The sequence below is a fragment of the Citrus sinensis genome, chromosome 2 (genome assembly GCF_022201045.2).
Source record: "Citrus sinensis cultivar Valencia sweet orange chromosome 2, DVS_A1.0, whole genome shotgun sequence".
NCBI classification, from domain to species: domain Eukaryota; kingdom Viridiplantae; phylum Streptophyta; class Magnoliopsida; order Sapindales; family Rutaceae; genus Citrus; species Citrus sinensis.
The window spans coordinates 28,493,840-28,521,664 of NC_068557.1; the positions used below are offsets into that span (position 1 = coordinate 28,493,840).

Sequence of the window (27,825 nt, forward strand, 5' to 3'; positions counted from 1 at the left end):
ATACAATAATGTATTCCCAGCTCAGAGCCCTGAGATTTAGACGAGACGATGCCCCTGCACCACCACATCCTAATAAAAAAAAATGCGAGCTTCCTTCCATGGCTCTCTCTCATGGGTTAACGTGACAGGACCCATCAATATTTAGTCACACAAATCACAATATTTTATACACAAACAATACAACAATAAAAAATAATAGAAAAAAAAAAAGAAAGGCTGTCTCTTGCTATTTATTTACTTTCAAACAGCCAGACTTTTTGCATCGATTTGTTGTCTCCACCATGTCTGTCCTTTTCAATACATAAGACAAAGTCATTATCAATCCTGAATTGGAAAAGTTTCCTCACCATCTGCCCTTTTTTAAGGGATTTGCTAAGTGTACAGCCATGTTATCGTTACAGCTATATATGAAATTCATTATGCAAATTAGAACATAAAATCTGTAACGCCAAACTAGATGACTCACGCGTGCCACTTTTGGCTCTTTGGAATTTGCAGAAGCTAAAAAACAAATGAACAAAGTATTGGGATCTCAATTATATTTGCTTAATTCAATAATAAAGTTGCTGAAGAAGAGATTCAATTTCTGAGAACTCATACGCAAGAATATTCATAACAAAGAGCTAGAAGTGAAATTGACTTGCCAGAGAGAAGATTTGTAATTCATAAAATTTTTAGCCATATAAGTTTCTGCCACAACGGTGACATGGTGTAGCAGGGGCATCTGCTGGCTTGGGCTTCCGCATCTTTGGCAGATCAAGTTCCAAAACATCATGCAGCGCCTTTGAGCCTTCTTGGAGCTCATTTGAACTGAAAGCACCACAGTAAGGTAATATGAGTGCAGGGTAAACTTGAAAAAAAAAAACCACATGATTGAGTTTTCGAAATTTTAATGATATGAAACTGCTGATTGTGTTCATCAAGCTGTTTCGTTACCTTATGGAGAGTGGGGGAGTTAACCGGACTATTGTATCATGAGTGGGTTTAGCAAGGATGCCCCTCTCCTTCATCTTTAGACAGATGTCATATGCAGAAACAGGCAATGCCGTCTTGTCAAACTCCACGGCATTGAACAAACCTCTTCCTCGAACCTCTTTAACGTAGTTTGGAAATTGCTGCTGAATTTTAAAAAGATGCTGTCTGAGCTCTTCTCCCAAATGCGCTGATCTGTCAAATAGCATGTAATCAAGAAAGGAACATTTTGTATTGGAATATTTCGATGGGAAACAAAATAAAGAACAATGAAAATAGATGAATACAAGTTCAAGATTTATGATATGCAGGAGATAAGTTCTGTTACATAAAAGCCCTAATCTAAAGTCAAATTCAGTTTCAAGGAGCCATATGTCAACCTAGTGAAATTCAAGAGACCCAAATCTGACACTACTTTCTGATATTAGCTTTAGAAAAATAAAGGTTATAAAGCTATGCACAAACTACGACAAACATTATTTCCCAAGCTTCAACTGCGACTGATGAGATGAACTCAATCAATAACCTGATGTTGATGATCAAAATTACTAGGGATGTGCTCTAAATGCCAGGTTTTGCCGTATACATTAAAATTCAAGTTGCAGAATGTGGAAATTAGCACAAGTGAAAGTCAAACTTTTGTCATATCTCATAATAGTAATTTGTTTTTTTTGGGTGAAAGGATTAATACTATCTAAGTAGTATAAATTTTTAAATGACTGAAATAATTCTCAACTAGTCATTTATATAATCTAGCTAGTATGTGATTTTAAGCATGAATTTGATACCTCTCTGCAAGTTTCTCATCTCTGATCACATCCAGCGAGGCAATAGCCACCGCACTGGCCAAAGGATTTCCGCCGAAGGTGCTGACAATAAACACAAATAAGAACATGTTGAGCTCTTGGAAAATAAGTCTGAACAGCAACTAAGCAAAGGTCACAGACAGACCACCAAAACTCAAGAATAATTACGACAGTTACCACTCTATGGTCATTCATGAATCAGGAAAAGACAGTAAACTCAAAAGAAACTCTATATACTACACAGACTGAGAGCAACATAATGAAATATAGATGTTTCACAGATATCAAAGCAAGAATCACAGCTTCTCTAACAGAAGACTGCAAAAGATATTATTATGAAAAGGGCCTAGACTCCACAACTCATCACGTAATAGAAGAAATTCCAGATCTCTTAGCTGACCAAGGACTTCCTTAAACATAAAATAGAAGAAATTCTAGATCCATTAGTGAACCAGGGATCCCTACAATTTTGACCATTTTAGGTCGAGTATTTTATTTTAACAATAATCCAGAAAAGCTCCGAATTGAGTGCTTTTCTCCACCTACCTGCTTGAACTTCTACTCTAAGCTATAATATTGGCAATTTAGCTTCCTATATCTCAGCACAAATTTCCAATTCAAGATATATAGGTTTTAATAAATAGTTTTTTATGCTTGAAAGAGATCAACGTATTCTTGTGAAACATCAGGTCCAAGAAGAAAGGTGAAAAAAACAAACATAGTATAAAAGCAAACCTTCCATGCTCTCCAGGTTGAATGCAAAGCATCACTTCTTTGTCTGCAAGCACTGCACTGACAGGTATGACTCCACCACCCAATGCCTTTCCTAGTATCTGGAAAAGCAATGCGACAAAAATTATAAGATGACAAGAAGCATGTTTAAGAAGCCAATAAGATGGTTGGATTATCCATGTAGAATAGGTCTCATTATCTTCAATTTAACAAGAAAATCACAAGTGAAGACTATTCAAGCTTGTAGATCAACTGTCCTGAACTAGTTTCTTGGCAACTATGAAACAATATGGAGGCTTTACGTTCATGTGTAACACTTGGGGAACTCATCAAAAGCACGAACCGGAAACAGGATCTTACCACCATATCAGGGCGAACTTCTTCCCAATCAGAGGCCAACATTCTTCCAGATCGTGCTAAACCACTCTGTATCTCATCAGCAATCATTAAGATGTTATACTTTGAGCAAAGATCTCTAACAGCTTTCAAGTAACCATCTGGAGGAATTATAACCTAGCCAAAAAAAAAAGAAAAAAAAGTCTTCTATCAATCTAAAAAAATACGAGAAAATGCATGGTCTTTGAAAGAAAAGAAACTAAATAAAAGAGGAGAAAATTGAAAATAGAATTTTTTTCTTGGGGGAGGGGGGGGGAGGAAATGATGATAATGCTAACTATTGAAAATATGGGTAAGACAATCGGTTAAAATTTTTGGCTCTATGTTCAGAATAAATTCAAGATCTTTTTTCAGCACATTTTTTATAAATGTCATTTAAATTGGGTAAAGCAATTGTTTGGGACGCAACGTATACGATCAGGGCATGAGTGATACAATTTGAATATGTTTTTTTATCAATTGCATTCATCAGACTTACAGATGTGCAATGAATAAGAATTGCTAGACTGGATGGTTTCATAAAAATTTCTCTCGTGCTTTCTGTTGAACATGCTGCTCAGTGCTCAGTAAGATAATTTAAAAAACAAAAGAACTATTTGGTCATGACTAACCGGATCTAGTACTACTATCAACACTAAATGTTCTTCTAGTGCCAATAGCATATTACATAATCACGGTAAAAAATTAATTGCATACCCCAGCCTCTCCTTGAATTGGTTCAAAAAGAAATCCAGCTATTTGATCTCCACTTTCTGCACACCATAACAGAGAAAGTAATAAATTTCAATGCGAAAGTAATGAGATGAACTAATTGTTCATACAGAATGGGGTCTCTCAGACCAAGAACAACAGACAAATGAGCAGCTCCCCCCAACCGCCAAAAATAAAAATAAAAATTAAGAAGATAGAGAGAAAAGGAAGGATCCGGCATCTACACACCTTTAAAGATTTTCTCTAGAGCAGTTATATCACCAAAATCAACCTTAAGATGGCCAGGTAACAATGGTCCAAAACCACGAATGGCCTCATTGTCACAGCTCATAGAAATGGCAGCCAATGTACGACCATGGAAGCAGCCACAACAAGAAACAATGATAGCCTGCATAAGGTTTAGTTTAAGAAAAGGACTGACGCAATACACTAAAAGGGATAAATAACATGATAGGTATCAGAGCAGAGGGGTCTAGTTTAAAGACTTACCAGAACAGAGAAGTACAGTGTGAAGATTAATATTTAAATAGCCAGTGGAGTTCTATATCAAATCTATACAAGCAAGAAAAGTTGTGCTATAATCATATGCACTGATATCAAATAGTTAAAGTTAACAACTAAAAGGTGAAAATTTACATTAAAAATGACTAAATGGACACTCATCGCAAAAAGCATACAACTACACAAACACAATTGACAGGAAGTACAATGGACAAGACATACAAAAAACAATGTCAACTGCCAACAGTCAAGCAAATGGGATTCAATATGACCATTAAGAAATAATTAGAAAACAAGCTAAAATTGTAACTTCTCACAACAAGCACATTATGGAAGCATTGTACCTCATCTATGGAAAATTTTTTCTTCACGTAACCCCATTTCCTAGCCAACTTCAGAGCTGTCTCCACACCTTCGGCACCGGTGTTCATAGGTAGTACCATATCATACCCAAACATGCTTGTTAGACGCTCTGCAAATACTGGAAATTTATCATTATAGAAGGCTCTAGAGCTGAGAGTAAGCTTTTCTGCCTGCTCTTGTAATGCTTTCATGATTTTTGGATGACAATGTCCCTATAGTAAGAAGTCATAAAGATGGATGAGAAGGTCCATTTCAGATTCATTACCAGAAAAGAGTATAAAACAGGAGGCTTTCAGGTTTTTGGAACAATAAGTGTAACAAAGAAACAAAAGAAGAGGAAGAAATTTGTCTGCCTCTCGTTCCGGTAGAAACCAGAAATCTACTACCATTGATTTGGGAAAAAAAAAAAAGAAAAGGCAGAAACTGCTACTTGTGGGCCTTTTTTTTTTTTGGGTGTTTTCTTCCTCAAAAAAACCATCAAATCTGGCTAGGCTTTCGGCAAGAAAAATTCAAGATATCCGAACAAAATTTGGAAGACACTGTTGATTTATGAAAGGTACGGAGTTCTAGCATAATTAACCCAATATTAGTCTACCTGATTAACTGCAGAGTAAGCTGAGAGAAAATCCAGATATTTATTGCCCTCTGGATCCCATATGGATGACCCTTTTGCTTGAGAGAATACAATCGGAACTGGGTGGTAACTGCATTTGAAACACAAGTGACTTTAGTTAAGATACAAACAAAATATAGATCAACAAAATACAGAATTGCAAGCTTTAGCAACAAATTGGGGGGGAGGGGGGGGGGGGGGGGGGGCACAATGCAGCAAACGAGGGCAAAGAATGACCCATCATTTCTGCAACAATCTTGGATTAAGTTTTTTCAACCGATAAATGAACTTCTCAGAGGAATTGGCCTCTTAGTTACCATCAGAGCCAACCAAAATGCAATTTCAGAAGAAGCTAAATAACTCAAAATACACCAGGTTACCGTACCTACCACATTCCCAGACTACGTGTAGAATAGAGGATCTAGCAACGAATATTCATTGTGTGTCTGTACAGCATAAGCTAAAATTGAGCTGACTTTAAGTTGGAAGAGGGTTGAAACTGAGGTTCCAGGCCCAGTAATAAACATTTGAGAATTGACATGTTATATCTTAAGCTGCACATGCTACAGTTGTCCAATGATGAGCTGCTGAACGCCTTTTTTTTTTTTGCAGAATTAGAATATTTAGACAAAAAGGAACACTACTACAAAATCTGGAGAGGGAAGCAAAACCCAGAAGCTAGCTCAAACATCTGTAGGACTAAAATTGTCAAAAGATATTTTTTTAATATTTTTTTCTTGAATCATGAATATTCAGATTAAAATACTTGAACAAGTAAGTGTAACCAACGTTATGGATTGAAACTAAGGAAACCCAGAAATGAAAAAAATAAGGAAATATGGAATAACAATAATAATAATACAGAGAGAAAGAGAGGGAAAGGAACTGACTTGTGGGCACTGTATTCATACTCCAAATTGATGAGTTGTTGAGAAGAAGAAGAAGAAGGAGAAGTGCCTCCTTGAGGTTGAGCACCATAACTTCTCTTCCTGCATACTCTGCTCAATAAGCAATGCAAATTTCTTCTTGTTGCACCCATTGAATTCATAATAACAATAATATCACTGTAATTTTTGATAATCCAATCTAATTACGTTCAGTTGGATCCTAGGATAACCCAACGTTGAAGTGTGCTAATGATAGATAAGAACGAAAGCAGGACGTCAAATTTCCATATTTGTTTTTGTTATGTTCCGTTTAGCTTACGACTTTTACGTCATGGTTGCCGTAAAGGTACACGTCCCAAAGCAAAAATCCATTCCCATTCATTCAACTCAGTGATCCAATCCCCAATGCCTCTCCATCTCAGTAACCTACGAAATGAACTATGACTAGACCACGGCACCCATGCCCCCTATCCAATTCATTTTTGGCCCAGTAATTTTGCTGCTTCTGCATTTCTTTTTCTAAATTTTGACAGTTGAAAAAATGATCATTATTATTATTTTAACTTGTTAAACTCTACATAATGTTACAACCTTAAAAAAGTTCAGATGTGATCCGATCATGAGATCGTAGTGAGTAAAAGATACGAGAGAAATCGCAGTTAAATATTTCCATATGAAGAAATATTTGACGTTGATAAATATTTGTCTGGATCAAAAATGGATTCACTACTCAGATACGTGAGTTTTTCAGATTTGTGCTAACATTTGTAACCTTAGTTCAGCGCTCGCGCTCATGTTGCAGGACAAATATCTTTCTCTGAATTTGGAAAAATCAGTTTAATACTTACTGTATATTGGCGCTTGTAAAAAATAAAACAGATTATTATTTCGTGCAGATGGAAGAGATGAAAGTTGAGGACACGCAAGATTCCACCAAATAAATAGATGAAGATAAGCAGTTAGCAGAATAATTGGATATCGGTCAATCAATCGACAATCCAAAGTCATTAAAAATAAAAGATAAAGTAAATAAAGAGAGTCACTGAATGGCATGAACCAAAGAATTAAGGGCATTAGAGAAAATTGCAGTTAAGAGAATCAACAGTACCCAGCCTTCAAGTCTGCCTAAGACTAAGGAGATTCATCCTCGCAATAATCCAACTATTCAATACCATCAATTTTTCAGGGAAAGATTTCACGGCCTAAACCTAATGCCAACAAAATCAAATAACTACTCTCATTACAAAAACACATGATATGATCCAAATAAACATTTCAGATGACATCACATTCATGATTCATCCACCCCCACCAATCGAATAAGGCAAGTGCATACCACCTACTCCTAAACTCTCCTTTAAACCCACTTCAACTATTAAAATATTCCTGTATTTACAAAACAATTGACATAATATTTCATGAATACAAACTTAAGTTTGATATGATGGCATCGTCTGAAATAAATAGGCAAAGAGGAAACAATATCAAAAGCTCGTTGACAACGCTAATCACAAATTAAGCAAGAAGAAGCTAGGCCAATCCTGGATTTCACTACTGAACACAGTGAAATCATATTCAGCACAAAAGCTCTTCAAAGGCATAACAAGCTTATCTCACTAGATCATGTATGTACTCCCTACTTCTTAATTCTAAATATTGATGGCCAAGGCTATACAGCATGTACCCTAACTAAAAACCATCGGAAGGAAGATCAGCTGATCTTGAAGCAGTTTGATCGGCAGTGGACCAGTCGAAGAGAAAAACAACCATTAGGAAGTCCAAAAAAATTGAACAATTGGAGATGTGGGACACATCCATAACGGCAATGGGGGTCGTGACATGGAACACAAACTAAGTGGATGCCATTGCTTAATATTGTGAGTGCTGCTCGATAACACTTCAATGAAAAATTCACAGTGGTTGTTACATAAGAAAGCAGCACCTCTGAAGGCTGTTAACAGAAGAATGAAAAGAGAGAACTGACTACGTTTGGTAAACTATCAAGCTTATGAGTTGGCTAAACCCTTTCGATCCAAAGAAGTAAAACAGTGCAAATTGACATCATTGTGAAAACCAATATGAAGTATGATTGCAGACAATCACTGATTGTCAGGTACGAAACTCAGAGACAAACATTACACGAAGATGGGAGAGATCATGATTCAGTGAAGCAGCATTACAATACTTCACTAATGCTTCTGTTCTCTGCAATATTAACCGGGTGTATATTTGTCAGTTATGACCAATATGATCATGGCCAACCTGACAACATCAGATTAGGATAAAATCTCACAAGAGAGAAGACAGAATAGAACGTATTAAAACTAATCATTGGAGAAACACCCATCACCCATGCATGTGTGCAGCCAATGTTCCCCCTAGTGTGAAATTAAAAAAATTACTTGTGCCGTAAGTTCTAATTAGCAGAGCAGTTAAAAAATTGTAAAGTGAAATTATACTAAACTGAATTCTGATTCCAAAAACTGAGCTGTAAGAAAACAAAAGGCATTGGCCAGTAAAGCATGGACCAGATATAGGTAACAATTAGTGTATTCAAACTCCTAACTCTGAGAGCAGACACAATGCTAAGCAAGGAAAAGTTCCACTCAGGTTATCTTCGATAAAGAAAAAATGGTAAGGAGAACTTTTCAACCAGAAACAAAAACAAAAATTTACTTGCTTTTGTTTCAAATGTAGAACTACAAGTGGCAACAAATCAAATAATAGTTTCTAGGGCAAGATTTGTTTGGTCAATCAAAAAAAGTAATGCCAATAGGTTTCGGTAAACAAGAGCTAAATTTTACATGATACTTGCAAGATTGACAGCAATAAAACACACGAATGGATCAGTGTTTTGTGACAGAACATTGCACACACATGGTTAATTGCAGCATCAATCTGCTTATAAATCAGGAACGAGAAATGAGATCAAGAAATACGAGAATGGGCGGGGAAACTCAATTTTCCATTGAGTTGGTAGTTTATATAATTCCAGGGGATCATTTTCCTCAACTTTAATGCCGCACAAGCGAGCAAGGAGATTCATTGAGCGAAAGGAATATTACCAACAGCATCACAGATATGTATAGTTGATGGAAAAATCCTTTGGGCAAGAAGCTAGGGGCAAGAGATTGAATGGCAGAAAAGTAGCACATAAATATTGTGATTTTCACAATAATGGCACTGAAAAATTCCTCTTTGCACACATCAAATTTATAGAGTATAATAATATTGGAAATGCGACGGACAGCCAACTAATCAATGATATGACCTAATAAACAATTCGCGGGGAAAGAAAGACCCTAACAAGTTCTAGGATACTGAAGATGAAGAATAGATTAAGCAACAAAGAAGGAACCCTAACTCTCATAATGGTAAATCAGCAGCAGATCTTCCAGCATGATCTTGACAGGTATTGAAGGAACAAAAAGAGCCTGTTGAAGTAGCCTAGAATATTCAGTCCTCCCAGAATGAATCAAGCCTAATGGAACTATGGAGAGGAGAGATTTTTTTGATGGAGAAAATCCCAAGATTCTAACCATTCACCTTCTACTATCACAAGGTTTCCTCACTACTCATGTGGCCATTATAAACGCCTGAATCAAATTCTCGGCAGCTTGCTTCTGCTCAGGTGTACCAGATATTAGAGCAACCCGATCACCTCGAGAAGATTTGGAATCAGACATTTCTATCGTTGCTCCAGAAATCTGAAAAAATAAGACATTCATGATAAAGCCATTATTCCACAAGCTAATGATCAATGTTCCATAAAAAACCAATAATAGGATGAGAGAAGCAACAGGTTAATCAATTGGCCCTTCTTGCTGTTGATGAGACTAGGACAAGTAAAAACAGAGACAACATATATGGTTCATGTACATGCACACTGTAAATGCTATTTCTGTTTTGATTAATTTGTCGCTTGGTTCAATATTTGGCTTCTTCTAAAATCTCAATAAATGCAAAGGTGCATTATTCATCTTGATAGGGAGGGAGATATAAGTACAAACCTTCCGGATGTTGGCTAAATTTGACCCAGCTTTGCCTATCACTTTACCTACTGCATTAGCAGGGACCAATACCTCAAGTGTCAAGGGAGGAGGCAACCTGGATAAAGACATAGAATCAAAAAGCAGATCTTGACGGCAAGTGTACAAACCAGAGAAAATATACTAACCCTCCATAAAGCTTGGATGAATAGGAGGACATGGATCCATAGGGGCTGTCACCCATCTGTCAAACAGAATCAAAACAAAATGAATGCTAACAAAGGAGGGAGAAAAGAGAGAGAAGGGGGAAGGGGGTGTGTGAGGCAAGGGGAGGGGATCAGGTAACCATCAAGTAATACAAATGGACAACAATTTCCAAGAACTTAACATCATTGAAAAAGTAAAGAAAAGAGCGAAAGAGAATCATCATCATGATAATAATCATATTCCCAGCTAACATACCGACAAGGATCCATATCCGTAGAGGCTGCTCGAGGAAAGCATGCCTATGCCACTTCCAGAATCAGCCCTCTGATCATATCCCAATGGACCAACGGGGGGAATAGACGGCAAGAGGGGTGGCATCGAAATACCAGTGCCACTGGAGTATATATGATCAGCACCTACAGGAGGGTTACGGGAACCATCCCTATCTTTCAAGGCATCATCACGGAGTCTCAAAATAATCTGTACAAGTGCATCTCTCACACTACCAACTTCTCCAACCACCTAAATCCAGAAAAAGGGTCAACCCCAATGCTGTTGCAGCAATAAAAAGTAAAGGAACAATACATAATTTAAAAATTAAAAATAAAACAGACCTCTACAAGCTCATCATTGGCATCAGCACATTTAGGTTTATCCCCTTTAGATATACGGACATCAGCTTTGGTCCTTTTCCGAATTTCATTTATAATTGAACCACTCTTTCCAATAATACACCCAATAACTTTGGAAGAAACAAGGAGTCTAATAGTAACTGTATCGTCATCTTCATCATTTATCTTTGTTTGCAGCAAGAGGACAGCTTCAACCGCCATGGATTTTATATCATCGGGTGACTGCGAGGTTGTAGGCATTTCACATGATCTTTACATGTTATTAAAACTATACCATGCACATCATAGGGGAAAAATGACAGCAAGATACTTAACCTACTGATAACTAACAGCGAACAAAATAAATGCTAAACGTTTGGACATGTTTTCATACCACTTCCATTAACCCAATGGTTATTACTGGTGTAGGCTCAGCCTCGGTCTTAGGTTCATATATGAAGACAGAAGAAAATGTTGAAACATTTTGATGCGAACACAGATAGGATTCATTCATTTTAAGCAATGTGTTTCAGATCAAAACAATATTTTCAGAAATTGTAACATCATGGAAAGTTGCGATAAAATATTTCCCCACTAAGAAGCATAAGTCCACAACAGAATTAGAGGTAGAATTGGTTAATCTTCTGCTCCACCTACTTTGAATACTAATCAAAAGATTTGAAACAAAAGGGATAAAAACAGACACCCATACCTCAATTGCCGTGACAGTTATGACACATTCATCGCGATTGTCCTTAGTATCATCAACATCTATTTGAGCCCCACTGGCCTGCCTTATACTTTTAATGGTACCACCTCCCTTTCCAATGACACGGCCAATCTTGTTAAAGGGGCACAAGACTCTTATAACTAACTCCTCGGATTGAGAGGCACCAACGAGACCAGAAACTAAGGAAAGGCCAGTTGAATATACAGGCCATGTATTCCCTGTATCAGCATAACCCTGAAGATCAGGTACACGTGCAGCACCTAAGATAGAAGGAACGGATCTAGAAGGAAGGATGGGATCTGCATTTGGATACAATCCACCAGGTGGATAAATGGGGACATCTGATGGGATAATAATGCTTGGTGGAGCTTCTCGTACAGTTGTCTCAAGAGGAATGTCTTCTCTAGGAGAGAACTTGTACATGATTGCAGAGATAGCAAATAATGCTTTCTTCACTGCTTCAGATTCACCGCTTATCTGTTCATATGGAAATACAAAATTAAAATTCACTAAACGCCAACCTGGAAAGATGACAGTACCCTAAATGCTAATGGAGAAACACCCTAATCAGCGGATGAAAATATAAAGAAAATATAGATATGTTCGCTTAATTTAATGCAACTGCAGGTAAATATTGACAGATACAATTTTGTCGTATCATGTACCAGAACCACAATAAATGTCTATTAATTGACCCTTTTATTAAAAAGTGCTCAGCAATTAAGCGTTAATGATCTTCTTACTAACCAGAACAAAGTTGTCGAACTCCATTGCACATGAATGAGTTGGTTCAGAGGCATCCTTGGGGGTAACCTTAATACTTGTCCTGGTCTTACTTCTCAGTCTTTTTATAGTCGCCCCAGCCTTACCTATGATATTAGCTGACTGGCTAGAGGGAACAAGTATTTGACATTCCTCCTTTTCTTTCCGCTTCTTATCATTATCTGTGGCATTAGCCATTGCATTAGCAATTGCAGCATGAACTTTGAGAAGAGCATCCTGGGCAGCACACAAAGGCTCTTTATCATTGAACTCATCATCAACCTCAACATCTTCCTTATCCTTCACATGGGAGTAAATTGTTACAACCCTATCTTTCGCACCAGGAAACGGGTCAACCACCTTGACTCTCGCCCTGGTTTCTTGCCTTATTGAATTTATAACTTTACCGCTTTTACCAATGACACTTCCAATAACTCCATCTGGGCAAAGTATTCTATAAATAACTGACTCTTCATTACCCTTTTCATCTTTCTCATTTATCCGCCTCTTCTGATTCTTACCATCCCTATCATTATCTCTCTGGGAACGATACCGCTTACCACTGTCACCCATTTTTACTGGCTGATAGCACACAAAAAGGTCATTATGCAAGGAATACATGGAAAAATAATGAATTAAACACTTTTCGTTACGGGCAACTAATTGAAAAGAATCAACAGAGCGCTAAGACTGAAAGCTTATACGATGCCGCTTACTTACAAAAAAAATTTTTAAAAAAATTTCCCAAACACCAACAAGAAAACAGTAGAAATGAAAACCTATCAAACTATTAGAACTATTTCTATTTTCCTTTTTGATAAGGATTTTGAAAAATACAAATAGTTGTATGAAACCCAATAATTTCAACACTGATAATTCTTAAAAAAAAAAAAAAAAGCAAACTTTGCATTGAGTAATTTTAAGAATCAAGAATTAAGAACATGCAACAACAATACAACTCAAAGGGGAAAAAAAAAAAAAAAAGACGTTGCTTGGCGGGGGAAAAAAATGCAAAAGCCGAAAACTAAAGATAAGAATCTGAATGGTACCTACCTGCGAATGAGAAACAAACCCTAGAGTAGGCTCCTTCGATACGGTGCACTAATTTGTTTTGGTCCAAGGATTTGCTGACTTCACCGCCTGATTTTTCTCCTGGATTCGGCTTATTGAGTTTCGTGACCTTCGTCCGAGGTTCTTTTTTAATTTAGTTTTCACTTTACACTTCTGGTCCGAGAAGGATTTTTTCGTTTTTCACTGAATGTAATGGGTATGTGTAATTTTTTTGTTTTTTTGGAAGAAAATTAAGATACTAATCAATATAGGATCGAAATCGGGCTGTAACCAAAAGATTATTTTCCTAATAAAAATCTGAGGTCAAATTTTTATACCTAAGCTACATTTTTTTAAAAAATACAAATATTTACGTGTAATAACCAAAGGTAAATTACCAGAACATAAAATTTTTATACTAAAAAATAAAAAAAGTGAATTTTTTAATATTATAATAAGATGCAAATTTTAAACATATGAACAGAGAGATTTTTCAATAAGAATTCTTATTTTAATAAAAATAGTAAGGAGTAAGTTGAGAGAGCAAGTTAATAAAAATAAGTCGAAAGAGAAAGTTAATTAAAATATTTTTTGATATAAAATATTTTATCTCATAATATATTAAAATTTATATTTTTTTACTTTATCTTACACTTTATAAGGAATATAATCTCTTATTTTCTTTTACTGTGCCCGTGAAATACCCGAACCGGAACTCGCAGTAATTGTTGCTAATTTTAAAAAAAATTTAAGAAAATAAAACAATAAAATAAAACTAATCTGATTGAATGAAAGGCTTTTACACCATTACATGTACGAAAGTCACTGAACTAACTCACGTATTCTGTTGGACCGCCGCTGTGATCTCTCGTTATCGCCGGCTCGCATCCTCACACCGGCCGGCGCTCTCACAATTTCCCTCCTTACCGGATGCAAGCTGCAAGCTCGCGCGGTCTCTGATTTCATTAGCCGGTCGCCGTAACGGTTAGTTTCTTAATTTTTTTATTGAAAAAAAAAAACAGATTTTGTGTTTAATTTTGATAATTATGCTTCTATCAAGCAAAATATAGAGTAAATTTGGGTCTCCTTTTATGGTAATTTGAGATTACTGTTACATCTTCATTCCAAAAGAGACTATTTTGAGTCTACAAGAACAAATATTTTGTTCTAGTCTGGACTTGTTCTACACTTTATGATTCTGTAACATTTTTCGATATTTTTTTTTGGCTTAATTATTTGCTTGATTATCCCTCATAATGTGATAAAGTTGCATTAGTAGAGGACCTGATAAAGGTGTCGGTTGGATTTAGACAAATGGAAGGTGACAACAAATCAAAGCCTTGAGCTGAAGACCGAATGTAAGGTATTGTTAGTTTGATTAGGATGGCAATAATAGTTGAGACAGGAGAGTTCTCAAACAGTTCTGACCTTGATAGGGTTGTGTGGAGCGCCCATATATTATGGGTTTAAAAAAGAAATGCCTACATGTAGACCTCAATCGACAGAATTACCTGGATTACATGAATTTGGATCTGCATATTATGTGCCTAACATGGAGCAGGCATTTTGCGGGTGTTCTATAATTAATTATGAGAATGTGAGAAGAGGGTTTGGAACAGCAAAGTTATGAGTTTACTGTTTGATGCTAATCCTTTGTTTCATTATCATTCTTTCTGTCAAGGGGAGTTTCATCTAGTTGAACTCCCAAATTCACCAGGCAATGGTTCTTATGCTTAGTGAAGTATTCTTGTGGTTTCTGTATTTCTTTTGCTTGATTTTTACACCCAACTGAACCTTTAGTACTTCATAATTGATAAACCAGTTGGCTCTTAAAATTGATAGGATTAGGGAACTTTTAGCCGACCTGTCATCGGTCTACTCTTTTTTACCTTTTTTTTAGTGTGTCTGTGCCTGAATGATTTCTTCAAACCTACTATATTGTTCCTACACAGGGTGTGAATTATTTACTTCCATTGACCACTTCTGACCTTGCATGTCCTTGACCTTGAGCACTCCTTTCTTTTAGTAGGTAATCCTTTTTGCAGAATACTTTTCCTCCCTCTTTCACATGTGGGCTTGACTTATGACAACTATATATTGTCCTGTCATGGTTGTATCTTTCTGTTGTTTCTTTGGATGTAATTCTTGGTGACAAGGGCGCAGTGAGTTCTGTCCATTCTCTTTGAGAGGGCAACATATCTGTTAATTTATTTCATTGGTTCCTTTCTAATCAACCTGATTTTCCCAAGGTTTAAGTTGGTGATGATATTTTTGCGACAATTTCTGTTCACCGTTAACAATAGTTTCTACTTTTACAGTCTTCAAAAGAAACTACAATTTTCTGTTAACTGGTTAGACAAATACAATTTTCTGTTAACTGGTTAGACAAATTTTATAGATTTGGTGCAATCATGCTAAACCTAGGTAATTTTTCTCTACATATAGTGTTAACAACTAAAGTTCTAGTATATTGTGGAACATTTTAGATGGCTTTCTTGGAGATTTCTCTTTACTCGTATATTGCTGGTATTTACAATTAATTGATTTGTTCATCCCACCAAAAAGCAATTATACAATTCAATTAATTGCCTGCTAACTGTGATTGCTTCAACTTGCATATAGAATGGAACAAAAAGTGGAAACAACCGAAACTCTAGTGGAGAGTTCAGCCGGGTCTGATACAAAAGGATCAAATCACATAAGTCGGGTGAGGAAGCTACTCTGTCGCCGAATGCTAGTGGGGATTAAAGATGGTCGATTTTTCTTGGGCTCCTTCCACTGCATCGACAAGCAAGGGAACATCATTCTTCAAGATGCAGTGGAGTATCGTAGCACCAGACGTACCTCTCCCTCTCCAATGGAACAGCGGTGCCTTGGAATCATTCTTATCCCTTCCTCCTGTAGAACTTCTTGTCATGTAGACTGCTCCATTGATGAACAGTTGTCACTGCTAAAAGTTGACCAATAGATATCAGTGGGATCCATAGAAAATTTTAATAGATCTTTTCTATATCTCAATTATGATTTAAATGTTGAATTTTTTATCACAACTTCTTTAGTTCATGAATATATCTCATTTATGATATAAATGTTGGCTTGGTGACTGGTTAAATTAACATTATATCATTTTAATTGCATGGTTCTCTTCGCTTGTGCAGTTTTTGCGTTTGCATGGCATTTGAGGGTATTCCTTCATCTTGAATCAAAACCAATCTTGGATATTTCATTTTGCTTGAGCAAAATTTCCCGCGTTTATCGAAAACAACCCAACAAGAATAAAAAGTATTGTGAAAGTATGGACCATACATGAATGAAAATGCACACATATGAGAAAATCCTTCAAAGCTCAAATAAGTATCATGAGAGGATGGATGTCCATTATTTAATGCATTAATGATCCCTTTATTGCAGGAGCAAATCCTGGGAGACTGCTGACAAGGATGCAAAGTCTTGATGCTAGCACTAAATATTGTCACTAAGTGGTCAATTTAATTATCTTGGAAACAAGGAAAAGTATACAGTGAGATTGCACAATTTACATAATTTGAGATTCAGGACTAAATCGTAGCAAAATTACAGAAAAGATACTATTATCAAAACCTGTTACTATAGGGTGTTCCATACACAATAAGGTAAGGCACGGTTCGCACAACAGTGTCAATTGGTATGGCAAAATTCACACCGGAGGATAACCCTGTCCCTGCAGAATGATATGCATACAGGAAGCAAAATGAATACTTGAACTGAAGTGTAATAAACACTATGATTGAAAATGAGACAATGTCAAGGATTACAAAGCTGGAAATGTTGAACATCCCTACACCAAAAACAAGTCCATTACCTTTGCGGGTAAAAGTTGCTGTGTTAACTCCTATAACATGGCCAAATGAATTCATTAGTGGCCCACCCGAATTCCCTGTACAGATTCATAAGAGCCAAATAGATTCAAGATGATATCACGAAAAGAGAAGAAAAAGACATGCACAGACACAATATCAACAGGTTTGCACAAAAGCAATTGCTTGTTGAATCGAATATTTATATTTTCACCTGAATTAATAGCAGCATCTGTTTGGATAGCTCCTCGAATGGCTCTTCCATTTGGTGATGGTATCTCCCTGCCAAGTCCACTGACAACCTGTTTTGTTCAGATTAATTAGTGTATATAGGCAACAATTTTAGCTGGTATGTCATTTTGTTACCATTAGCAAAACCAGAAGTCCAGAAGCAAGAAATATTCTCTTCTGATTTTCTATATCAGCATCGACAAATGATAAGATAATTACTAAATTACTTGGACAGGAACTGCATGCTGTTGAATGAGCACTCAAATACTCCGGAACATTATTGCAGAGCTATTATGGAAATCAATTATGTCTGCAGAGACTTACAAACAGTGAAGGGGCTTTCTTCTAATAATAATCCACATAACAGTAAAATTATTGAAAGGTTACCCCTGTCGTAAGTGTGTCTTCAAATCCATAAGGATTCCCAATTGCAAAGCAACTCTGACCTACACGTAAATCATGCGATGTACCCAGAACGACCGGCTTCAATTCAAATCCTTCAACATCTACCTACACAGGATATCACATCGAGCATTTCCAAACAGTTAAACAATGAAAAATCGAGGAGCACCCAAATTTATGTGAAATTAACCTAATATTCTACATTTGCCAATACTAAATGTTCTTTCATCTACTAAAAGGGGGAAAAAAATATGCATCTTGGATCTAGTTTCTATTTGAAATCTGTTTATCCAAATAATGAGATCACATATCTTCCTAATGCTAATGGTCTTATGCTGATGAAATTAGAATTGTGCTCTGAATGCATAAGTAGAGTCCAAAACAAAGTTTAAATAATAATAATAATAATAATTTAAATTAAAAAAAAAAAAAAACTCCTTGGATACCTTCAGAACAGCTAAATCATAAGCTGGATCACAACCAACCATCTTGCCCTCCCTATAAAAGCCATTGCCTTTGGCATCAAATAGAGAAACCTATCCCAAATAAAAAGGCAAGAAGTATCAGTATTGTCAAATGGCTAACCAGAAAGAAGAAATGCAGTAACAGTCAAAGGGAAAATAAAGTTACGAAACCTTACAGCGATGCAACCCACTTGTATCTGTGGCCAATTTGGCTACAACATGATAATTAGTGACCTGTCATACACAAGAAAAGGAACCTCGTACATCAGTTCTAATCTGATAATGCACTCGGATAGGCATTAACCACCATCTTCCGCAAATATATATTATAACGTATATAGAGGCAGGTACCTTTACACCAGTAAGAAATAATGATCGTTGGAACATTGTTATGAGAATTACTTTATTAGTATGTTTTTCACTTTTTCACATAGATCAAAGCCTTTAACATATCTGCTTTTCTTTAGCGAGTGCATAAATGGGTTTGAACGTGATGATTACCTAAAGATGTCGCGCAACTTTGATGAAACCCACTTATGCACTCGCTAAAGAAAAGCATAAAATAAAATGCACATCCCCTTCCGCTCAGTTAAGTAGCTTTTCTCCTGTAAATTACTTCTCGGACTGAATAAGTAAAGTCATAAGATTACTGACAGAATGAATTATTAGCAAACCAAATGAACTATCATGCATATACTTGCTGCAAAATGCAATTAAAACAAAGTTAACAAAGAAGAAAGGAAAGGGGTACGTACGATGTGACCAAATTTATCCCAAACAAAGCCAGAACCCGTGCCTTCAACTTTTGCATATTCACCATCAACAAGCATCAATTCACTAGAAGTGCTCTTTGGGTTTTTAGACAATTCAAGGTCTTGAATAGAAACAACCGATGGTGAAGTTTCCTACAACATTTAGTACAAGAAAAATGTCAGCACTACAGGTAGCACATTAAAAACCAAGAATTCAACAACGAATTTCAACTTACTTAAAGGAGGCAAACCCAAAAAAAAAAAAATGAAAAAAAGTTGTAGGACCTGGAAGAGTTGTACAACTCTATCTTCTTCTAACTGAAGTTCATCTTTCTGTTGGAGGGCAATAGCAGAGCGGAATGAAGGCAATGTTGAGCTTGGACTGCAGAAATTGACTAGAACAGAAGACAGTATAACGCTTGAACCAAAACCTATTGAACTTCTTCTTGTAATATCAAGGCTCTTAGTCTTATTTACATCAGTTGAAGCAGTTGAAACTGGAAGTGTTTGAAGCGAACTCAGTAGCGCCTTCATTTCAGTTTAGGGGAGGCTTAACGTATCAGGAATCCAAAATGGTACTAGTTCGTTTTGACGGACGGATAATGTGACTGTCTACGTGGCTTAATTGTAAATTCTTTAGGCTATTTTATTATTTCAAAAAATTGCTATCTTTGGTTGACCTTCCACAATTTCTCAACTGAGGACATATTTTGTTAATTCTGTAGCAAATAGGTCCCTGAACGAACGCAACCCTTTTCACAGTCGTGAAGTATCCATTTTCTATTAGGGATGGCAAAACTCCGGTTTGGGTCCGGATATTACAATGACCGGACTTTTATTTGGATATAATCAGTCCGGGTTCAGGTCGGGTTTTAATCTAGATATTTAAATTTTATATTTTTTAATATTATGTGTATATATTTTTTTATTTTTTGGTAATTTTATAAGTTTTAAATTTATTTCAATAAAATTTGATATGAAAATATAAACTTTAAGTGTTTACAATTTTATATATGTATAATAAATGAGCCAAATATAAATATTTAAAATAATATATGTTTTATAATTTTTTTTAATAAAATTCGGGTTTTAAGTTTATCAAGTGATGCTCAAGACCGACCCACCTTCATACCTAAACCAAATAATACCCAACTCACAACACCCGAATACGGTTCAGATCCAAACCGAGCGGGTATTTTTACCACCTCTATTTCCTATATATATAAATGGATAACCTATGCTATGCTCAAATTGCAAAAAACATCATATTTCCGGAAAGATCTTTATTGTTACACGTAGCTCCAAAATATCTAAACAATTCATTGACATGTCAAACTGTTCGAAGATTTACATATGACATGACGTTTATAAATTTAAAAATTGTGACACATCATAATTTTTTCATTCCAAAACAAAATTATATGAAAGTGGTGTACTAATTATTTTAGACCATACGATATTATATGAACTTATAAATGTTTTCAAGAAAAAAAATTCAATATTAACAAAAGAAATTTTCTGCACCAATTTTTCAAGTTGATTTCAAGAATAAGTAGTTTCTTGTACTTTCTAAGAAGCTAATATATGTTTACCCTATTTCTTCTTTATTAATTGTGTAAACCTTTCATCTTAAGAAAAATAGTTATAAAATTCACATTGCTTTTAGTAATTTCAAATATTGTTGGTATAATAATGCTGTTAGTAATAGAAATAAAATCCTCCACTCATACACATAAATTAGAATAACGAGTTGCAAATACGACAGAACTAAAACATCATTTAAAACGTGATGAAACTGAAAACCTTAGTTTGATTGCAATAATTTAAACCTCTAATTTGTTGTAGTGATATCATTATTCATTAGTTAATGAATATTTTACATGATATTTGTAATATAAGTCATGCTATTGACTTGAAATTTTTTTCTGCATGATAAGAGCCTCAGCGTTTTTGCCACACTAGCTAGTTTCATTCCGTTAGGTACAGCTCAACCACAATATGACGTTAAGAATTATAATTATTGTAATCATGTCTATTAATCGTTCGACTATATATTATAATTGTTTTTCTTGAATCATGATAGCAACATAGAGAGCTACAAATAATGTAACTTGATCTGACATCTCCAACAACTGTTGCGATGAATTGATTTTTTTTTTTTGATTACATGAGATTATTGCTCAAATTACAACTCATATTACATGAGAATATAACTGATATTTACAAATCAGACTATAACTGGGACCAACATACATCAATACTAATGGAGCGCTGCCCAGATTTTAACCCTCTCAAATATTCGAGGGATGTCTACTCCTCACACTTGGGTAAGGAAGCAGACTGCCTTCACTCAAATTTACTTGAGAAAGGAAGACCCCCACAATGCATTGTGGGGGTTCGAACTGCTGCTCTCCAACTTGGAGAGCAGCAGCTCTCACCACTCGGCCAAAGGCCGAGTGGCTACGATGAATTGATTTAAGAATAAGGTAACTGAGAAAATAAAACCATATTTGTAAGAAACCCTTAAATTATTGATAATGATTATATAATTAACAGTCTAAACACGTATTACTACTAAATTAATCATATGCTTGAACAATCGTATTTGTTTGCATCATACACTCAATATCGTGATGTCACTACCATAAATATAATCGATGCAGAATCTGAACTTCAAGTTAATGTCACAATAAAAATTAAAATAATAATAATAATAATAGGATAATACTAAGTTCAATAATGCTATAACTCTTACTTCAAAAATTAGGTTATGCATAAAATCAAGTTTTTATTTTTATGGTTAAGGTTTTTTACATTTTTTTTCCATAATTATACATAATTCGAACTAGTACATAATACAAAAATTTTGATATAAGTTAATGGGTTCATACTTCTACATGTGGAAGATGATATAATTCTTTATTTCGTACCAATTTTATAATAATTATATGAAACATACAGCGAATCTATCAAAGCTCTGCCGATGATGTATCAGCCAACTATTATCACTTTTTTTTTTTTTTTTCTTAAGAGTTTAGATAGTAATCGACCGACTCCAATCAATAGCTTTAATAGTCCGAATGAAGTTACCCTAAGGAACCAACTGTACACTTTTAATTGGGGATTTTCATCCATGCTTATCCATTTTGTACCAAACAAATTTATTAGATTAAAAAGATTACAAATATGTTATTAGAAAGTTCCGGTATAATTTTTCAAATAGAGCTTATTAAAAATTATAAAATTATTTTAGTAGATTAATTTCTTTAAAGTCATGTTATAACAAAATGAGATAAGATTATGAAATAAATAAAGAATATGTTAGAATATTTAACTTAAAAAAAAAAAAAAATGCTATTTGCAAATGACATTTGGATACAAAATTATACATAATAAATAGAATGTGGACATTTATAGATAAAGACCAAGCTAATAAAGTGATTGATTTTATTTTGTAATGATATATTTTTTTGTCTTTAATAGTCATGTGCAATTTTATGTGTAATGCAAATGGTATTAAGTTTATTTTGTAACTTAATTAGTTAATCTCAAAAAATTTTATTCAAACTGCAAAAAAAAAACAACACAAGAAGGTTTTACAAAATTTTTAAAATAAAATAAATAATTTTTAGGTCATATTAAGCGTACACCTAAGTCATCACACCATCTCCAAAATGAAAAGCTACAATCCAAGCATTGCGAGATCCAAATTCTTGACTTAACAGAAGTCATTACCAAGTAATAAAAATGTCTTTTTGTTGTCGTTGTTGGGGGGAGGGGGGGGGGGGGGGGGGGGGGTGGGTGTGGTGGAGGAGGTGGGGGCGGCCCGAAAATGGGAACATAATTGACAAAGACAGGTAAAATCCCTAAGCAAAAGTCCAAAGTGGACGATCTCAGAGGGAGTTACAAAGTGGAAGACCAGACAGAAAAGAAACAAAAAAAAAGGGTCTAAATTTCATGGAACTTTCCAGCTCTTTGAAGCCTAATTTGTCTGTTGAACTTCTGAATAAACTCCTCAACTCTTCGGTTTAGTTCTTCGTTCGACATAGAAGAGAACTCATTCTCTTCTTGGCAGCTGTCTGCCGCTGCCGGCTCTTCTCTAACTTCAGTCTCCGACCTACGTAAAATGTAATTAGTACTGTTCTTGCTCTCATCAATCAGCACGGATCTTTTTGTTTTATTGTCAGACTTGGTACGGCGATATGTCCTTGCTTCCACCGGCTTCTCTTGGAAGCTTTCATTAGGATTTCCGAATGTTTTGTCGGTTACAACTTGGGGGGGTTTATAATCGTTTTCTTGGAGTTTTTCTTTTTGATCACTAACAACAATGACTTCTTTTTTAACCTCGGGCGAGTCCTCGGCCGGAGCCTCCTCTTTTCTGGGATTAATAATATTTTTACTGGAAGAGATGTACTGATATTGAGAAACAAATGAGGAAACACTACTTCTTGCTTGGCTATGCATCACATACTCCTCATAAACATCATTTTTATTTCCTTCGGATGAAGAAAATGCGCCGTAATCGGCAGCAATGATGAGAATGAGAGTGTTGGAGATGAAAAACCAAAATTTGTTGTTGTACAAAAATGTGGAGGGAGAAAGGTTGAAGATATAAAAGATGGAGATATAGACAAAGATGGAACAGAGAAACACTACGAAAGAATAAAGCCGTTGAGGGTTTTCTCTAGATTTTAAATTAGCCTTGAGAGGAATTTGCTCTAGATCATAATATGATGGTGGCTTGGCCATGTCTAGACTCTAGATGAAGAGGCAGAATAGGATAAGCTATAACAATGAGTTGAGTTGTGAGCTTGCGGTTGTGGGGTAAGAGAAATTTATTAGCGTAGTTTGGTCTTTATATAGTGTAGTTGGTCGTGAAGTTCCCATGACTTATGAACAGGGCTTGCTATGGTAATCAAGGTGGCAAATAATTGAACCTTTGCAATCACCAGTTGCTCCTAGCTTTTCTACGTATTTACTTGCTTGTCCTGCCACCTTCGAGGCATTGATTAAATGATAAGCACAACAATGATTAGCACACTTGTTTAACTAGAAATTCAAAACTTGAGTTAATAATTTGTTTGAATTGCATATATATATATATATATATACAAGTTATAATAAAATACTTGGGAGAAAGTTACACTAAATAAGTTAAATTCACTAATATTTTATATGTATTTATTTTTATTAAGATTAGTCTTATTGAAAACCTCAATAAAAAAGATTTATATTAAAATTTCTTATGAATGAAAATTAAACCTCAATGAACATAAATACAGAAGAATTATAGAAATGTTATAATCTGAAATTTTAAAGTGCGGAAAAGTTAAAACTTAAAACGCATAAACCGTGCGGTTTAAGTACTTTAAGTTTTAAGCCTTTAAAATCTCATGATTTTAAAATTTTTCATGACTTTTTTCGTACTTTAAAATCTAAAAAAAAAAATTTATATATATATATATATGAAGAGAGGTAAGAATTAACTTTTATTTTTAAAACATTGAAACTGCAACAATATTTTCTTTTTCATTCCTTTAATGTGCCAATATAGTTAAAACTTTATACTAGCACAGGCTTTTTGTCTTTTTTTCCCCCTTTTGTCTAGAAACCTCTAAAATGTGTTATTAATGCCCATTAAAATGTAATTCGGTAGTCAATTTACCAATTGCCAAAGTTATTATAAAACGACATCAGGAGTACAAGTGGCAATTCTCGGCTTGACCGAACATATCTTGTTTGCCGTTACACGGATCTGTCCATCGGTACACAGTGCCACCAACCACCCATACCAAAATACAGAGGTCGTACATGTCTTTTCTACGAATGATTGATTCCACGTGTCATTATCGCAGCCCCCAGCCCCTCACCACATAATTCAAAGGCCGGTGATCTTACTGTCCCTAAGATCCGCGTAACACATCTACATAATTCCTCATGTTTGATTGATTAATGATTACACATTGAAAGCAGCTGTCTGTGTGAAATGTCAATGTGTATCAAAATTAAAAAAAAAAAAAAAAAAAGTTTGCTTGATAGATTTCATAGCCTTCCTGATCTTAAGCACATCATTGAATTTTGCGGGGTGTGGACCCCTTCGTCTTTTAATGTAAAATTATCATGATCTTACACCTGTTCGATAAAATTTTCAGCGGCCGATGTTGGGTCCAACTCATTTGGATGTTTGCCACGTGTAGAGCCATTGATTGATTAAAGAAGTTGACACACGAGATTGTGAAATCACCGTCTCATCTCATAGTCTCCACAAACAATGATTACAATAATGAATATTTTTGGTACTTAAAACAACACATCACCATGCCCAGAATGTCAGGATTTGTAATATTTGGTTACTTGGTTTTTTTTGTTGGCTTGTTGTAATAAAATATGATTAGGGTTTAGGCCTTAGGGGGGAGCAAAGGCTCGTGGAATGAAAGATTGAGGGATAATTTGTACATTAGTGATTGGTCAATGGGTTATCTTCCTTGCGTGATGAAATCGACTTAAAGATTTAATCAAGTCATTAATCATGTTTAAGCAATTGAGTTTTGTGGTAACGAGAGGAACACTCCAAAGACGGCAGGACAAAAGCATGAGTTTCGTGTGTTCGTTTATGTCTATATTGCGGGAAAAGCAAATTAAAGCTACACCCTCATGATTTTAGAAAATGATCATAGGGATCTCTAAATTCTAAATCAAAGATATTGATATTTTTGTTAACTATAATATTTTTATAAATTTATTTTAATATTATGCTTCCATTTATTATAAAATTTAGTTTAATATAATGTAAGATTGTAAAGTATAAAAATATTTTTTAAAAAAATATTGAAATTATTTTAATATGTATATATTGTTACATTTGTTTTTATATTTTATTTCTATTTATTATAAAAAAAAAATTGAAGTCAATTTTTTTTGGAATTAATAGAGAGAAAGAGTGTAATAAAAAAAAAAAAAAAAGGATGTAGTATCTTTTATTAAAAACTTAAAAGTTAAAAGTCTACATAACCATTTCTCAAAATTTTGGGGTGTAAATTACTTTCTCCCTTATATTATTAATCTTCACGGAAGCAATGGCTTGATTTATGGCGCAGCTTTTTCCATTTACGACTTTGATTAATTTATTAATCTTTGTATCATTTTCGGTGTATATAATAATAAAACTAAAGACAGATTTGAACAAGCATAATGATAATAACGCGTTTGAATGAAGCGGGGTTTAATTCTTTGTCTGCGCTAAAGACCAAGTCAATTGCACTATTTGTCAAATGTGATCGTCATATCATACTTTGTCATCACCTGATTAGTGAAAAAAATGATTATACAATAATATGGAGGTATGAAGATAATTGTTTTTATGATAAACCAACATGTTAGGGTTGAAAGTTCTAGAATCTCCCAATAATCTTGTCAATACTTACAAGGTGCCATAACTAAAAATTAGAGTGAGTATATATATATATTTCGATTCGAAATTTTAAAGTATAGAAAAATTTAAAAAAATACATAAACAGTACAATTTAAACATTTTAAGTTTTAAACTTTTAAAACTCAACGATTTTAAAATTTTTCCAGACTTTTTCTGCACTTTAAGATTATATATATATATATATATATAAGGGCAGATCAGCAATCTCTTAAAAAATACTTTCAATTTTATACTTATTAATATCCATTAAATTTTGATTGAATTAATAGATGAAATTTATTAAAATTTAATATTTAAAAAATTTAATATTTTCTCTCTTGATATAGGCTCCATCCTAAATCTTTTTCACTTTTATTTTATTTTTTTGGTCTCTCTATCGCTCTCTCTTTTCTTCTCTTCTCGTTTGCCTTTTTTTTTCCTAGCCAAAAAGTTATTTTCTCTCTCCAAATTCATGTCACAACTCTTTATTTCATCTATTTCCTTTCTCTCACTGAAATCTTTGAAATTAAAATTAAAGTGAAAATTATAAACTTGCCAAGCCCAAGCGTTTTGAGCTCGAGCTCCTCCTTTCTCTCTCTTCGTTTCTTTTTTTTTTTTAATATTGATTACACATCAGATTACTGTATTACACAGATATTTACAACAACTGCTATTATAACAGATATATTACATTGATATTTACAATCAGATATACATAATTGAGACTTATATTATTACATTAAATTTTATAAAATACATACTCAGACAAATAATCCTTCGTTTCTTTTACTAGAACGTGAACAGACTCTGCTATTGTAGCTAAAGCTTTTGTTGATGGTTACCGTAATGTAGCTTTTGCTTTTTTTTAATTTACTTGTTATTGAGTGAGACGAAACTCGGAGAGAGGATATGTATTTGTGGAGGAGCTGCTGGGTCCCGGGAAGTGGGGACGGTGGCCCACATCTGTTTCTTCTTTGAGCTACACTTATTTACAGGAGTGGGGACGAGTGCTCCTCCTCTCTTTTGTGTCATGCCGCGATTCCATTTCTCATAATTTGGGGTTTGGATTCTGTTTAATGATGAATTGAATAACAATTAACATCGGCTTTAACGACGCGTGTAAAAATCATGAGCAGCCTGTGATACTGTTGCTGTGACATCATCCGTGTGATGAATTCTTCATTTCATTGCCACCCACCATTACCATTCCATCCACTAATAGATTTTGCTATTAATTACCTGATAGTAATGTGATTGTTAATATACAAGCATAATCACAAGATCTTCTTGTTAACTTGTGCGTTTGATGAATGTTTCTGTGGGGACCAGTTCCAATGGTTAAAATTGATCATTTTGTGCTTTCAATGGTATGCGGGGAGAGAAAATAAATGAAATAAGG

The 27,825-nt window shown here is 34.8% G+C and overlaps 5 protein-coding genes across 5 annotated transcripts; 1 reads left to right on the plus strand and 4 right to left on the minus strand.

Moving 5' to 3' along the window:
* Positions 1-513: 513 nt before the first annotated feature.
* LOC102616929 (ornithine aminotransferase, mitochondrial) lies at positions 514-6,391 on the minus strand. The gene is made up of 10 exons (XM_006467971.4): positions 5,985-6,391; positions 5,077-5,185; positions 4,463-4,693; positions 3,846-4,005; positions 3,603-3,658; positions 2,871-3,023; positions 2,514-2,611; positions 1,761-1,841; positions 937-1,167; positions 514-810 (listed from the first exon to the last, which is right to left on the minus strand). Exons 1-10 carry the CDS (start codon positions 6,140-6,142, stop codon positions 675-677), a joined length of 1,413 nt encoding a protein of 470 aa, XP_006468034.1. The 5' UTR covers positions 6,143-6,391; the 3' UTR covers positions 514-674.
* A 637-nt stretch (positions 6,392-7,028) lies between these two features.
* LOC102616634 (KH domain-containing protein At4g18375) lies at positions 7,029-13,609 on the minus strand. The gene is made up of 8 exons (XM_006467970.4): positions 13,334-13,609; positions 12,266-12,862; positions 11,501-11,995; positions 10,792-11,031; positions 10,433-10,699; positions 10,159-10,214; positions 9,992-10,088; positions 7,029-9,688 (listed from the first exon to the last, which is right to left on the minus strand). Exons 2-8 carry the CDS (start codon positions 12,851-12,853, stop codon positions 9,557-9,559), a joined length of 1,875 nt encoding a protein of 624 aa, XP_006468033.2. The 5' UTR covers positions 12,854-12,862; positions 13,334-13,609; the 3' UTR covers positions 7,029-9,556.
* A 502-nt stretch (positions 13,610-14,111) lies between these two features.
* Positions 14,112-16,462, plus strand: LOC102616346 (hypothetical protein). Its single transcript, XM_006467969.3, has 2 exons — positions 14,112-14,314; positions 15,953-16,462. The coding sequence occupies exon 2, from the start codon at positions 15,954-15,956 to the stop codon at positions 16,296-16,298; it is 345 nt and encodes a 114-aa protein (XP_006468032.1). The 5' UTR covers positions 14,112-14,314; position 15,953; the 3' UTR covers positions 16,299-16,462.
* A 337-nt stretch (positions 16,463-16,799) lies between these two features.
* Positions 16,800-19,614, minus strand: LOC102616063 (protease Do-like 5, chloroplastic). The gene is made up of 8 exons (XM_006467968.4): positions 19,301-19,614; positions 19,019-19,168; positions 18,435-18,497; positions 18,246-18,335; positions 17,785-17,907; positions 17,381-17,468; positions 17,172-17,246; positions 16,800-17,030 (listed from the first exon to the last, which is right to left on the minus strand). The coding sequence occupies exons 1-8, from the start codon at positions 19,547-19,549 to the stop codon at positions 16,924-16,926; spliced, it is 945 nt and encodes a 314-aa protein (XP_006468031.2). The 5' UTR covers positions 19,550-19,614; the 3' UTR covers positions 16,800-16,923.
* A 2,966-nt stretch (positions 19,615-22,580) lies between these two features.
* LOC102615761 (uncharacterized) lies at positions 22,581-23,835 on the minus strand. Its single transcript, XM_006467967.4, has one exon. The coding sequence runs from the start codon at positions 23,762-23,764 to the stop codon at positions 22,964-22,966; it is 801 nt and encodes a 266-aa protein (XP_006468030.2). The 5' UTR covers positions 23,765-23,835; the 3' UTR covers positions 22,581-22,963.
* Between the last annotated feature and the right edge of the window lie 3,990 nt (positions 23,836-27,825).

Coding starts and splice junctions, on each gene's coding strand:
- LOC102616929 (XM_006467971.4), bottom strand. CDS start 6,142: ATGAATTCAATGGGTGCAACAAGAAGAAATTTGCATTGCTTATTGAGC. Junction 3,659..3,845: donor TCTAGAGAAAATCTTTAAAG/GTGTGTAGATGC, acceptor TATGGTGTGCAG/AAAGTGGAGATCAAATAGCT. Junction 1,842..2,513: donor CAACCTGGAGAGCATGGAAG/GTTTGCTTTTAT, acceptor GTTTATTGTCAG/CACCTTCGGCGGAAATCCTT.
- LOC102616634 (XM_006467970.4), bottom strand. CDS start 12,853: ATGGGTGACAGTGGTAAGCGGTATCGTTCCCAGAGAGATAATGATAGG. Junction 11,996..12,265: donor AGTTCGACAACTTTGTTCTG/GTTAGTAAGAAG, acceptor CCATATGAACAG/ATAAGCGGTGAATCTGAAGC. Junction 9,689..9,991: donor ATTTAGCCAACATCCGGAAG/GTTTGTACTTAT, acceptor TTATTTTTTCAG/ATTTCTGGAGCAACGATAGA.
- LOC102616346 (XM_006467969.3), top strand. CDS start 15,954: ATGGAACAAAAAGTGGAAACAACCGAAACTCTAGTGGAGAGTTCAGCC.
- LOC102616063 (XM_006467968.4), bottom strand. CDS start 19,549: ATGAAGGCGCTACTGAGTTCGCTTCAAACACTTCCAGTTTCAACTGCT. Junction 19,169..19,300: donor GAGTTGTACAACTCTTCCAG/GTCCTACAACTT, acceptor TAAATGTTGTAG/GAAACTTCACCATCGGTTGT. Junction 17,469..17,784: donor AAGACACACTTACGACAGGG/GTAACCTTTCAA, acceptor TGAACAAAACAG/GTTGTCAGTGGACTTGGCAG.
- LOC102615761 (XM_006467967.4), bottom strand. CDS start 23,764: ATGGCCAAGCCACCATCATATTATGATCTAGAGCAAATTCCTCTCAAG.